The sequence below is a fragment of the Fringilla coelebs genome (assembly GCF_963513975.1).
Source record: "Fringilla coelebs genome assembly, chromosome: 1".
Classification (NCBI taxonomy): Eukaryota; Metazoa; Chordata; class Aves; order Passeriformes; family Fringillidae; genus Fringilla; species Fringilla coelebs.
This window is the reverse complement of record NC_140028.1, coordinates 138,835,057-138,848,825: the sequence shown is the minus strand read 5'-3', so window position 1 is coordinate 138,848,825 and position 13,769 is coordinate 138,835,057. Positions and strand designations below refer to the sequence as shown.

General features: G+C 37.7%; 1 protein-coding gene across 8 annotated transcripts in view; it reads left to right on the top strand.

The window, feature by feature from the left end:
- The window catches only part of EPC1 (enhancer of polycomb homolog 1), a 64,132-nt gene that overhangs the window by 49,569 nt on the left and 794 nt on the right, over positions 1–13,769 (top strand). For 3 of the 8 annotated variants that reach the window (XM_084217387.1, XM_084217388.1, XM_084217383.1), the window contains 5 exons: positions 5,371–5,454; positions 11,700–11,818; positions 11,900–11,986; positions 12,642–12,783; positions 12,900–13,266. In XM_084217387.1, coding sequence (XP_084073513.1) covers positions 5,371–5,454; positions 11,700–11,818; positions 11,900–11,986; positions 12,642–12,783; positions 12,900–13,266 — 799 coding nt within the window. Of the gene's footprint in view, positions 1–5,370; positions 5,455–11,699; positions 11,819–11,867; positions 12,029–12,641; positions 12,784–12,899; positions 13,267–13,769 lie in introns of those variants that run through there. The other 5 variants (XM_084217384.1, XM_084217385.1, XR_014616591.1 and 2 more) reach the window with 5 other exon arrangements.

Sequence of the window (13,769 nt, the reverse complement as noted above, 5' to 3'; positions counted from 1 at the left end):
CTACATTGAATTTGTTTGCATTTTTTCTAACGGTAGTGTACTGCATCTGAGATTTATGCAAATGCTACAATGGTATGTAATTACAATTGTCGAAACATAAAAGGTGAAATGACAGTATTGTGTAGGGTTTCAGTTCACTGAATATTTGGATTTTTTGAAATTAAAAATACATTAATTGAAATGTTAGTATAAATATTATGTACCAGATTTTTTCTAGTACAAGGTCTGGCAGTGATGGGAAATGTTTAGGCAAAATGTTTGCATTTAGAGTCCCAGAATGCTATGAATTCTTACTTGAACTTAAATGCCATTTTCCAGCCAAAGAGTATCTAGCCCACCCTCACTGATACATCTGCCTATGCTTAGCAAAACTCTTGGACTAATCACCTCTACATCTTGTCAGCAAGTGGCAGATTACATCTTATAGAATCTAATTACAGATTTGAGGATCTGACTCTGAAAAAATGTGATGTGTTAGTGGTTTTTAATTGGAACACTATTGGATAGCATCACTCTTGCTTTTTCTCACTGGAAGACTGGTATTTATATGGTTAGAATGGAACTTACCAACTCATCAAAATTCATGAGTTACTTACTGTAAATGTCATCTTTTTATAGAAGGTTAAAGTGATGTCGTTTTTATATAAAACAATCTTAGAAGTTCACCATGGTTTTGTAAGGAGTATCTTGAATCATATTTTCCTTGCCATTTTGAATTATGGCTTTGGAAATCAATCAGAAAACCTGGATAATGTAGGAGTGCAGTGAGCAGAGATGCATATACCTAATAAACTAAGTTGTGGGTTGTTTTGGTGATTTGCTTTAAAGACTGTTACACTGGTTATCAGATAACTTTAATTTTCTATATGCTACTATAATCTATACCTTCCCTCCTGTATCAGGTTTTGAGGCTTTTTCCTGAAAATTCTTTCTCCTTGCATTTGTAGAATTAGTGAGCAGCAGTTGTTTGCTGCTTTATTTCAGGCTTCCTCTCCATGCTGTCCTAGAAGTAGGTCCTTGCCCCCATGCCCGTTTCTTTTTTCATGATTCTTCTTGCTGGAAATGTACTAGGGCTAAAACTGATGGTTCTTATGGTTTGTGATCTTAGCATCACTTTTGGTGTTTAAATTCTGCTCTTTCACTGGCTTGAATCAGTAAAACAAGTCCGGAAGGGAATGAGGGCATTCTCTGCCTGGTAGCCAGGCTGAACTGTGATAAATGGCAGCCAGATGAGGAGAGTGAAAACAAAACTAATGTGTGTTGAATAGACTGTAAATACACTGCAAAGTATTCATGGACAGTGCTTTACATTTGGAAGTCATGTAGACTTGAAAAATCAGCTAATGGAGTTTAAAGTTCATGTCTGTGTGTGTGTCTGTATAAATAAACACACACACATCCTTCTAGAGTGTTTTTCCCCTGAAATAGATGGTAAGGATATTTATCTACATCATTTAGGAATTAAATGGAATTATGTTGATGAGTCTCATAGAAGGTTTTAATTGTGTGGTTGCATATTGAGGCCTGTGGGAAAGTAATACATACTGGTGTAAGTACCTGGTATAATACATTCATTTGTGCTTGGAATTCTGTGAAAAATATTTAAGTATTCCAAGCTTTTCAAAATACAAATGTGGAGTTTAGTTTCATAATTTTGCTAGGATCTGGTACAGAAATTAAATGTTTGATAAAAAAATACAGCTGTCTGTATTCATAGGTATACTTTAAATTGGTTACCAGAGTCTTTTCATAGTCACTTGTTATTAACATAACCAGGTAGATTTTATCAATATAATTATAAATCTTAATGATGATTCTTGTGGCATTGGAGTGCATAGAAGTCTGTGTGTGTGTGGCGTACTGTTGATCACCTGTTCAGGTGTAAATGTTTGTAAGGAGCACAGTCTGCTTTATCTTGGTACCAGCGTGGTTTTACTGGGGTTTTCTTTCCATTTTCTAAAAGGATGCTGTGAGATACATTGTCTATACAGATCACAGGCGTGTTCAGACCTCTCATGTCTGACTTTGACTACTTCAGAGTTGCCTGTCAGTGGGGCTGCAGCTGCTGAGTTCTGTCTTTGTTCTTTCTGTAGCCAGTCCTGTAAAGAACCTCAGGTGCCTAACAGCCCTACTGATGTTTTTGTAGTAGTTACTATTGCAGCTTAACAACCCTGTAGGGTTTCCCTATTGCTTTTTCTTAGTTGTTTTTAAAGCTGGGAATTTGTGGGTGTGGACGTTTTAGGTTTGTTTCTCTTTGACTTTTAGATTTTTGAAGTGGCAGTTGGTCTTTTGTCAGAAAACACTTATTAATACGTCTGTATTTTAAAGTCATATTATCCTTTCACTGCTACTGTAAGTTTTGGTCAAAATGTATTACTTACTTTTAAGATGTTCATCCTGGGATTCTATAGTGACCAACAGAGGTGGTCATGTTGCCATGTTTATTATGTGCCATCACAAGTGGTTTTGATTTCCCTACTAAGAAAGTCTTGAGCTTTTTCTGCCTTGCATGATGCAGACATGCTGCCTACATGGAACAACTGCTGTGGAAAATACTTTCCTTGGGTCTGTTATATGTGGCCAGCAGGGCCATGAGGTTGAGATGGTATCTCAGATCTTCTGTTAATGAGAGGATAGGTTACAAAAGCTGTGCTGTAACATACCATTCTCTGGCTACAGGGGGCCTTGATTTTCATCCTGAAGACCAGAGAGAGGTTTCCCCAGAGCTGGGCATTTTATAAACATTTTGGAGTGCCTTTGATCCTGAAGAAATACAATTGATTCTCATTCTGGCTTTCAGAGTACTCAGTATTAAAGATTTGTGAAAGATGGTGCATTGAGATTTTGTGTGTAAACTGAGAAGGGGTGTCTAAAAGTCCTTTACAGGTTACCTGAACACTTGTGGTGTGCTTAAGGCTAGACTTTGGCAGCAGGAGCAAGTGGCCAAGTAGCATCACTTGTGTAGAGGGTGGTTCCTTCTGATCTTACTGAAGAATTATGAAAAAGTATCCTTTGCCCTCTTGTGAGAAGAGCTGATTAAAAGGTCTTAACACGTTACTCAGAACACCATTAAAAAGGAAGCAAGAACATTAAAGCATTATTTTTGTGGATAATTGACTTGTGCAGCAGCATAATTGCTTCAGTAAAGGAGCCTGTATTGCTGGCGGTGTCAGGTTTCTCAGGCATAATCCTCAGAGATGGAGTGTACAGTAGGTATAAGTATTGAGCTGAAGTGTTTGTGTCCCCTGTTGATTGATTTGGTTCTGCCAGGCACATAGCAGTCTTTGACCTCCATCACTTAAGAAACTGCCCTTTGCTGGAGATATTGTATTAAATATGTTGCGTTCATATTTTTGAATGCTTGGATCTCATAAAAAAAAGTTAGAGACATTTAAAGTTGCACACATGTATCATTCCATTTCAACCTTATGTTTAGGAAGCACAGCAGACATACCTGCCACTAGTGAAATACTGGGGCACTGGTTCCCAGGCTCTACTAAGAGCAGGCAGCAGTCTTGCGTTCTGTTCTTTTCTGCCTTCTTCACCCAGAAGCTGGTTCACTTTGAAAACAGTGTCTGAAAGATGGAAGGGCTGAAGAGGCTGACAGTTGACTGGAGCTGCTTAACTGAGTTGAGAAATCACACTTTGAGAAGAAGCCTTACTGAAAACTGTTAGGTTTTGTGTTTGGGATTGTATATATGAAATATATGTACTATATATGAAAAGCTGTGGGTATCCAGAATACTGTCAAATGCCTTGCATTTTCTTGTAAACTAGACATTTAGGTGATGAGATGCAAATTGTGCATTTCTGTTCAGTAACTTCTACTGTGGGAGTTCCATAGAAATAACATTATCCCCATTAAACTTGCATGCTTTTTTTGGACCTCTTCATCTGCTTTTCAAAAGCAGTTTTGTATGCTTGGGGATCTAGTAGGGTAGTGAGCCGTGCTTCCATTTCCCAAATATGTAATGTTGGCTGTTGGATCTGTACTTGTTCAGGCTGGAGAAGAGAACAGAAAACTTTGGGGTGACCTAGTTCAGACCTTCCAGTATCTGAAAAGAGCCTACAAGAAAGATGGAGAGGGACTTTTTAAAAGAGTGTGTAGTTATAGGGCATGGGGGAACTGAGTAAAACTGAAAGAGAGTAGGTTTAGATTAGAAGAAATTCTTTGGAAGAAATTCTTTACTGTGGGGATGGTGAGGTACTGGTACAGGTTGCCTGCCCAGAGAAGTTGTAGAAGCCACATCCCTGGAAGCATTCAAGGCTAGGTTGGATGGGGCTTTGAATCTGCCCTAGGGGAAGGTGTCCTTCCCCATGGCAGAGGGTTTGGAACTAGATGATCTTTAAGGTCCCTTCCAACCTAAACCAGTCTGATTCTATATTGTTTTTTCATGTTGTCATTAAGGTGTTATACTTGATGCCAGATTTTAGATAACCTTTTCCCAGAAAGAAACAGGAGGAAGCTTCTCAATCCTTGTGGCAATTCCTTGTAGCAACGTGGAAGGACTTGTCCACAGCTTTCATGCCATCACTAGCTGTGTTTAGAAGTTTTTATTTAACCCTTGTATCTGTAGTATTCTCAACTGCTCTGTTACTGTTTTCCCTTTTTTGAAATGCTTCTTTCACATTACAGGATAAACTTGGTAATGAAAAAATACTGAAGTTTATAATGGCCACTTGCAATTATCATTGGAATTTAACAGTCTTGGCTCAGCTGTGATTGAGCTGTTGAGATCCTAGTTGAAAAGCAATCGCCTCAAGAGTAACAGATGTTTATAGCCCATCCTAAACTTAGTTGAAGGAGAAAATATTCTTTAGTCTGGGAAATGTGACTGTGGATGCGGAAGAGTTGGTGCTTTTTAAAACACCTGAGCACTTCCAGAGACTTCCAGATTTTGTAGTCTTACTAGATCTGCCCATTCACTTTCAATTCAGTTGGAGTAAAACTTTGCTCCAAAGCTGAGCGTCTCTGGGCTTGTACCATCCCATGCAAGGATGGTCACATTTGTAACTGCAGTGAACTGTGTGTACCCTAACTAGCGTGTGACATTTTGGTGGAAACATATTTTAAGAACAATGAGCAGACAAGTAAAAGTGCATAGGAAGGTTTCTAGCTTTCATTCGATGGCTAGTAAAAAATCCTTATTAATAATTTTCTATCTGTCTTCTGCTGCCAAGTAGGGAGTGCATAGACATTATATCTAGTTTATAATTTCTCCAGTTCTGATGTTAGGAGTTTCACACTTCAGTTCTGTTGGGCTGAAATAAAAAGCTGTTATAGTAATAATCAAAGGCAAAATGATTCATGTTCTCATAGTGTGTCATAATGCCATGTTTAAGTAAAACCGATCTTGAACTTCTTTTCAGAAAGTGAAACATCTTTGGGCCTGGTGCATCAAATACTAAATCACACTGATGGCTCTAAGTCTCTCCAATCTTCTGAATTCACTGGTGAGAATTTGCTATACAGTAGAAAATCTTTAACCAGGCACTGTAAGCCAGATAACATCTCTCATAAGATAGAGACTTAAAAATGTGATGTTCTGGATTACTTAGCTTTGTGACTGATGTTTGCTTTGCATGCACTTTGGCATTTGTAACCACTAACTGTTGTCTTATACAGTAGAGATGTGATGCTCTCATATATTTGCCTTACGAAGACATTGTAACATATCATCTTTCCACACACTTCAGCAGTTCTCTAGTTTATTGAATTTCTGAAAAAGTTTGGAAGCTTTAGTTAGCGAACTTTCTTCTGATCAAAACTGCCTTTTTAATGGTTATCACCTCCACTGGAAGGATCATGTAATCTAATATTCTATAAATGGATTAGAGAAGTTCTTTAAACCTAGTGTAGTCTTAATGTTTCAGTTTTCCCACTGAAATATCATTTCTGCTCTTGAGAACAGATACTTAACTTGTTATGAAACAGCTTTGAAGCTACTGTAATTTAAGTATCTAATTCTTAAGATGTTTAGCAGGACTGAAACACTTGTCAAAAGGTTTAATTATGCTGCTTGAGTCTCTCAGTATTAACATTTTTTAAAACTTTATTAGAGAAGAAAAAAGCTTACCTAGCTAGATCATTGTGTTTACTCCACAAAGCTTACTCCGTTTGCCTGGCAAATTTAGGGAGCATCTTCCATTCCAGAAATGGAGAAGAATGCCAGTAGAGGGACCAGGAGCTCACACGTGGATTTTCTGCTTTCTGGGGTATGCTCCCTGGAGTTTTTTTTAGGAAACTGGTTATTGTTGTCAACTTAAAAAGAGTCTGTATTTTCCTTCTTGAGGGAAGCAAAGTAAGAAGCGAGTGACCTCACAGTAAAATTTGCAGCCATGGTCGGGAGCGGAAGCTGTGGCTGTTGATTGTACAAAGGCCCATCTGTTCATACAGATGGCACAGCCAGCCCCCCACAGACACTTGCTTGTCACTGGCTTTGGCCACTTCTGGGAAGAACTTGAGTTTTCAGAGAAGCTAAATGTAAGCTGCAGCACTGTATGGCTAGTACATGTTAAATGTTGTGGTACAATCAGTGAGCACTATTAGAATACTTGTGTTGCAGTATAAAACTGCTGCAAATTATGGATCTTTGAAAAGTCCATTGGCAGTATCACTGTTACTCTGTGCTCTGAAAAGCAATACCTGCTGAATATCACCATCCCATAGAATTTGGTTGATATGTAAGCAGAATCATGCAATTGAAAAATTTTATTCAGTGGCTTAGTTCAAGCAAAAAATAGATATGTCATTATCCCAAAGAGTACAAATACTTATAGAAGTGATTGTAGAGAAACACATTCATAGTGCAGTGTGAAATAGTTCTGTTTTTAATAAAACAGGATTTGTAGCTGTCACTAAGGAGATACTGAGTAATTTATCCTGTCAGTCAGTATCAGTAATGTACAGGGTTTTGTTCCTTGTACTCAAAGCTGAAAACTCATGAAGTTTTTTCTTCTTTCATTCCTTTTCTGGTCTGTAAGCCCATAAATATTTCGTTGCTGCCAAAGTACAGCACCAATACAGTTGCAGAATATTTGTGTGTGTGTGTTGTCCCAAGCTGTTAAATGAAGACGATAACAGCATAACATCATGTAATGACAGCAGATATGAAGGTTGTCTCACCTGAAATGTTTCCCCTTGATATAGTGTGCTGCAAACAAGCATGAAGCATTTGTATAGCCAAGTCTCTTGGTAAAGAGTTGCCCATCTTTTGGTAACCATCTTGAGATGTGAATAACTTCAGGCAGAGTTGTGATTAAAGGTTCCTCATGTTTAAGGTTAGAAAAGGAGTTGGGCTAGGTTAACTTAAGAGTCAAGTGACTTGCATGAATTACTGAAGGTGTCTTGGAAAGTATGTTGAAGTTTTGTTGCAAGATACAGCTGTTGGCTGTGAAAGACAGTTGAGAGATTCTGAAATGGTAATATTCTTATTTATTGTGTATTAGTAGTGATGGTTGAGATTTGCCCCTTTACCCATCACTGTATGGTGATTCTGTGTAGTGGATGAAACTGGGTGTTGCATCACTGTTTAACTTGGTAAATCTTAAATAGTCATTACTGTGTGATGGAACCATGACCACTGAGGTTGGAGCATGCTGTATGAGAAGAGTCTGTAAGCACTGCATCCTTGTTTGGGGCTGCTGAAGCAAGGGCCTGTCTTAAAGTCTCATGTGTGATCTTTAAACCTTGTTTTGTTTTGTCCGCTTTTTAAACTTCAAGCTGTTATATGACTTTCTGTTGCTTTGCTCATGTTATTTAAAGCCTTAAATATCTCCAGTAACGTCAGGAATCTGTAACTCTGTGTAGTGTAGCAATACTGAGTTACCAGAAATGTGGTTACTGATTTAAATGTTCAGAAAAGTTCTGGGCTTGCTGCTTGCCTGCTCATTTTTTTCCAGGCAGGTAAAGAGCAGTGTATGGCAAAAAAGACATTGGCATTCATTTTTTGTACTTCTTCTACATGCGCTGTTTTTCTTTTGACACACATGAAAGGACACAGCTGAAAACCTTTCTCGTTTTTATAACAAAAATGAGAGAAGAAAGCTTTTGGAAGAAGCTTTTTAGGGATACTCACTGGTTTTTTTTTTGGATGAACTGATGTTAGCAAGAAGCTGAATTTGGCACCCATCCACTTGCATCAATGCCACATTGCAGGCAAGCAGAAAGTATTCTCTGCAAGCCACATAACACATTACTAGCATGTTTTTGTGCAGCAGCACATATTGTTTGAATTGATTCTTTTAAAAAAAGACAGCTGAACTTAGACTTGTTATTTGAGAAGCTCAGGCTTGTACCTGCAGATGTAGAGGTACAGTCAGTACACCTGTGACTTCGCTGTGCTGAGCATATGTATTTCCCCAATTCCAGTCACACTTGGGTGCCACAGGAAATGAATAGGTAAGGTTACATAGGTGAAAGTACTTTCATGTAAAGTACATACAAATGGGTTTTTAAACACATAGGAATGACAGTTTTCAGAAGCAGCTTATATCTCACAATCAGTATGTTTATTTTTTTCAACTGAAATGTAATGTGGACTGTAGTCTGAGAGCAGGAGGGGAAGAAACCCGATGGTAGAGTAAACAAAATACATGATGGCTTTTAACGGAAGAGGAATAAAGTAATGCTGTCCTAGTTTGCGGGTCTTCAGAAGAAATTTTGATTTGGATAGTTCACAATAGTAGCAATGTTCTCATTAAAACCTTCAGTGTTGTGTTTCTTTAGCATGGAGAGGGAAGACCTGGCTTATGTAATAGCAATCTATAACCTGTTGTGGTACGTTAGCATCTCTGTCTATGGAATGGAAAAGGAATATCAATCAGATTATTTTAGGAGGCTGTAGATTGCAGCAGCCCTTTCTAAGCAGTATTGCCTTTCTAAACCGGAGGCAGCTGATTCAGAATTTCATAGTAAACCCGATAGTGTTGTAAGTAATACTTTGAAATGTCTGTTAGACTTTTATTTTTAATAAGGGAAGCACCAAGAACGTTACTGAGCGTTTAAGCTAAATTGAAAAAACCTGAAATTAGTTGTTCTTGAGTGTATTTTCCAGGTACTGTTTTTAAATGGAGGAGGAGCAGGTGGAATGTAGATGAGGATGATGGTGGTAGTAGAGGTCTTCTGTCACTTGTTTCCTTTGACAGCTGTACAGCTTTCCAGAGTGGTGAGAAACATACAGCTCTAAGGGTCCCAGGCTGTTAAAAAGAAAATAACTGATGTACAATTTCAAAAATAGAGCTTTTCAAAATGTCACTTCTGGAAAGAATAGACTGCTTCCAGCCATTATTTATCATAGTTTTTCCTAAACAAACACAGCTCATCTCTATAAGCTTCATTTGCTGCTGCTGTAAAAGAAAGCAGCATTTTGGAGGTGGTTAAACCAACACAGGTGATTTTGTTTACCTCAGCTCTGTTTTATAGCTAAAATCTTAAATATACTTAGGACTGAAAACTGAAATGAACTACTAATTTCACTTAAATAGTGACAGGTAAGGTGATTGTGATGGTGGGAGCTTTAATCATAGTTAAAGATGGTGGTACAGCATAACCCTTTTTGCCCGTTTCTTCTTTGTCATTCTGTGGGTTGTCTTTGTTTACATCACTTAAGCAATCTATTCCTAAGCAATATATTTACAGTGCTATACTACAGAATAAAATACCTTGTTCATAGAATCTACTGAGTTGGAAGAGACCCATCAGTATCATCAAGTCCAGCTCCTGTCCCTGCACAGGACACCCTGATAAATCCTACCATAAGTAAATAAAAGGAGCCTTCAATGTCACTGTCACTATGTTGGCTAAATGTATGTTGATACTAAATTTTAGGGTTTGAAAAAATATATATCTCTCAGTACCAGAACAGTATATCCATTTTCCTCCCTCTGTTACTGCTGCTCAGCTTTCTACCTGTTAGTCTTTTTGTGCTAAAGCTTTCTTGCTATAACTTGTGTTGGATGGCAGCTTAAAAAAAATCTAAAGGAGTTGTAAATTTTATTTTTAGTTAAAATTAAACAGTCATCTCCTTGAGTATTTGGTCAGTAAATTCTAGTTTGTTTGGTTTGGGGGTGTTTTTTTTGGGTGTTGTTTTTTTTTTTTTTTTTGGTTGGTTGGTTTTTATGGCTTTTTGTTTTGTTTTGTTTTTTTTGTAAGGACATTTATGAATGAGGTTGCTACTTTTAAGATATTCTCCTAGGAATAATTTTTAAATATTGCAGTGTTACTTAACTGTAGAAGTAATTGTAAGTAATTTGTTGCTTGTGGCAATATAAATAAGTGCTGCATCCTTACTTGCTCAGAGATGTTACTTATCAGAAAAGGTAATGTGAATGTAACCGCTGAGTAAAATTTTATAGCTTCAAGTGTTCAAATAGGAAACTGCTGGTCATAATTTCAGTGCAATTTCTAGTACTTACTGGAAGTAGTTTGAATAATATTTGACAAATACACCAGGAAAATGCATGCTCAGCAGTGTGTGCTCTGATGTTTCCAAATATTGCAGCCATTTATACTGACTTGTTAATCAAGTTTATACATGAGGTATAATTGGTCTTTAGAATCCTGTTGTATCCAGAAGCAGGACTTTATTATGGTTTTGATGTAAACGTGTTTCCTTCAGGCAAGCAATCCTGAAGGAGTAGATTAACAAAAGATTCTTAAAAATTTCAGTTTGTGAACAGGACTTAAGTGTGATAGTGATTTGTTGCCAAGCAGTAGTGAACTTCCCCAAAAGTGTGACTTCCAGTGCATTCTTGAAGTATGAGTACTCTTTACAGCACATATTTGGGAACATTTGTACAATCTGAATATAAAATGGAAGGAAAATCTGAAAAGTTTCTCTTTTGCAAGGTTAAATTCAAACTTTAACCTTGATTCAGTTTATAAATTGAAAACTGAGACTTTATTTTATTTTGGAAAAGTAAACTAAAACAAAAAATGCTTGCGCTGAAGTTAATCAATGATTCTGCTGCACCATTGGGCATCCCCTTCTCAATCTGTACAAATTATGCTTCATCAGTTTCATACCTGTGGGTTAAATGGATAAAATTCTGCCTGACTTGTGATGCACTGACTACTGAGTCCCTTTCAAAGATTTTAAAGGGAAGGATATAGTTCTGAAATTCAATATTGATGGAGTTACTTGTACATGTGCAGGTATGAACAAAAAGGGTGCTGTACAGCAATAGCCTGCACAGTTGTGAGCATGCCCAACTTGATGTTTTCAATTGAAACTAAATCTTCGTTGTAGGCCCTTGCTGCCTTCAGAATGCTGTCAGTGAGGGGTGCATTGCAGTTGCCAAGTTTGGCATATAAATCTATTTCACTAATAATGCCAATACTGTAGTCGCACAAGGTGAAAACAGTGATGCTGTTTCTACTTAATCATTCTTTTTAATCTCTTTTTAAAGAGTTTTTGGTGGGGCCAATTGCATTTTGGTTCCCTTCTCCCTCTCCTTTTTTAGTATCTTGAGATAAAGTCAGTTAAAGCCTATATACTAAACAAACAAAAAGAGAAGCTGTTTGGACAAAAATTTCTAGGAAGAGGCCAGCCTTTTTGACATTAAGGTGCATTAAGGCTCTTAGGAACTTGTGGTAGTTTTTGGGGGTGGGGGGGTCTAGGTTTATGCAGTAGATGTATTTATATACACAACTCCTACATATTTTGATACAGTATTTTCTCATTTTATATTTTGTTCAGCATTTACAGCCGAACAATACCAGCAACATCAACAGCAACTGGCACTAATGCAGAAACAGCAGCTTGCACAAATTCATCAACAGCAAGCAAATAGTAATTCCTCTGCCAACACATCACAGGTGAGGGATTTGTCTGTGCTATGATTTATCCCTCATTGTTTCCCACCAGGGTTCATCTCTAATTGTCAACTGTTGCCATAGAACCTTGAAACTAACCAACAGGAAAGTGGCTTTCGCCTGAATCTACATCATAGCCATTCTGTAAAGTGTTTAGAAGGGACACTGCAGGTGAGTGTGGCAGGCATTGCCTCTGCTCCCTCTTAACAAAAAAAAAAAAAGAAAAGATGGATCGGTCAATTAATGAAATTTTCAAAGCCTTAGAAATATGAATTGCAGAAATCTCCAGCCATGTCATCATCCTCTTGTCATTGGGGGATTTTCAGAGCAGAATTTTAGTTAATTAAAGCTAGCTCATACACATGTCCTCCATACAGCTGTGAAAGTGTCTAATATTCATAAATATGTAGGGAGATTGCAGTGGTGATGGACACATGAAAAAGTTCAGAAGTTAAGTTTGCAATCTGAACCTCCAAGTTGCTGAATTGAGTTTGGAGTTTCATGAGAACAGGTTGATCTGTGAACAGTGTTGTTACATAGAACTTCGGAAATCAGCTTCTTAGTGTTATGAATAGTTGTGGGAATATCGTCTTGGTTGTTTTAACAGAGCTAAAAGTGCATGGTAATACAAAAAAATCACGGTTGAGATTTTAACCAGCTTTACCAAATGCTGATGATTTGATCTGAAAGAATGACTGGTCCACAGTTCTGATTTATTGGTGTATTGATGTTTGTTTTACTAGGTTTTGTGTAGCTTTAAAATGGGGAGAGTACTGACAGTTTAGAAGCATCAATCACATATATTTGCCACCATTGTTCTTTTTAGGGTTTTGTTTCCAAGACACTGGATTCTGTTAGTGCTCAATTTGCTGCTTCAGCTTTGGTTACATCAGAACAGCTGATGGGATTCAAAATGAAGGATGATGTGGTGCTTGGAATTGGGGTGAATGGCATTCTTCAGGCCTCAGGTATGCAACTGTTTGACAGAATTTGATTGCATGATGATTTTTGCAGTGAAGACGTGTCTGTTTGGAGTTGAGTCTTTTCTGAAAAATGACGTTAGCGCTATTTTTTTCTGTTGCAGGAGTGTACAAGGGCTTACACCTCAGTAGTACTACACCTACAGCACTTGTCCATACAAGTTCATCATCAACAGCAGGTTCAGCCTTGTTACAGCCTTCAAATATAACGCAGACTTCAAGTTCCCACAGTGCACTGAGTCACCAAGTAACTGCTGCCAATTCTGCAACAACTCAGGTTCTGATTGGGAACAACATTCGATTAACTGTACCCTCATCAGTTGCCACTGTAAACTCTATTACCACGCTCAATGCACGGCATATACCTAGGACTTTAAGTGCTGTTCCATCATCTGCCTTAAAGCTGGCTGCAGCAACAAATTGTCAGGTGCCCAAGGTTCCAGCTTCATCCTCTGTGGATGCAGTACCAAGGTAGGGGTTTTAGATCTGCTTATGTTTTTCCAGTATTAGATATCTGGCTTTAAATTAATGTGCGTAGTGGTGATCAAAAAGAGATACTTGGGGAGGAGTCCAAGAATAGACAGACTTTTTACATTGGTAAGTTTTCCAGGTTGTTCTGCTAGTCACCAGGTGAAAAATAAGGTTTAGCTCAAAAGAGGAATTTATGATGTTACAGTACTGTGGCAAATAAAAAATCTCCACTGTTGAGTTGAGCTGTTGGTTCTAATGTTCTATGTGAAGGCTGAACTACTCTAAAGTTAAATACGAGTCTGTCCTTTAAAAGTAAGCCTGCCAGGAATGAGCATAGGATAGTATTGGTCCAGCTATGTTCAAGGGTGTTCGTATGATTTGAACACTGCAGAAAAACTTCAGATGATGTATTATATTTTTGTGCCTCAAAATATGAGAAAAATGTCCCATTGTTTAGCTATAAAAAAGCATTTTATTTCTAAATTTCTAGCTTTAATTGCTGT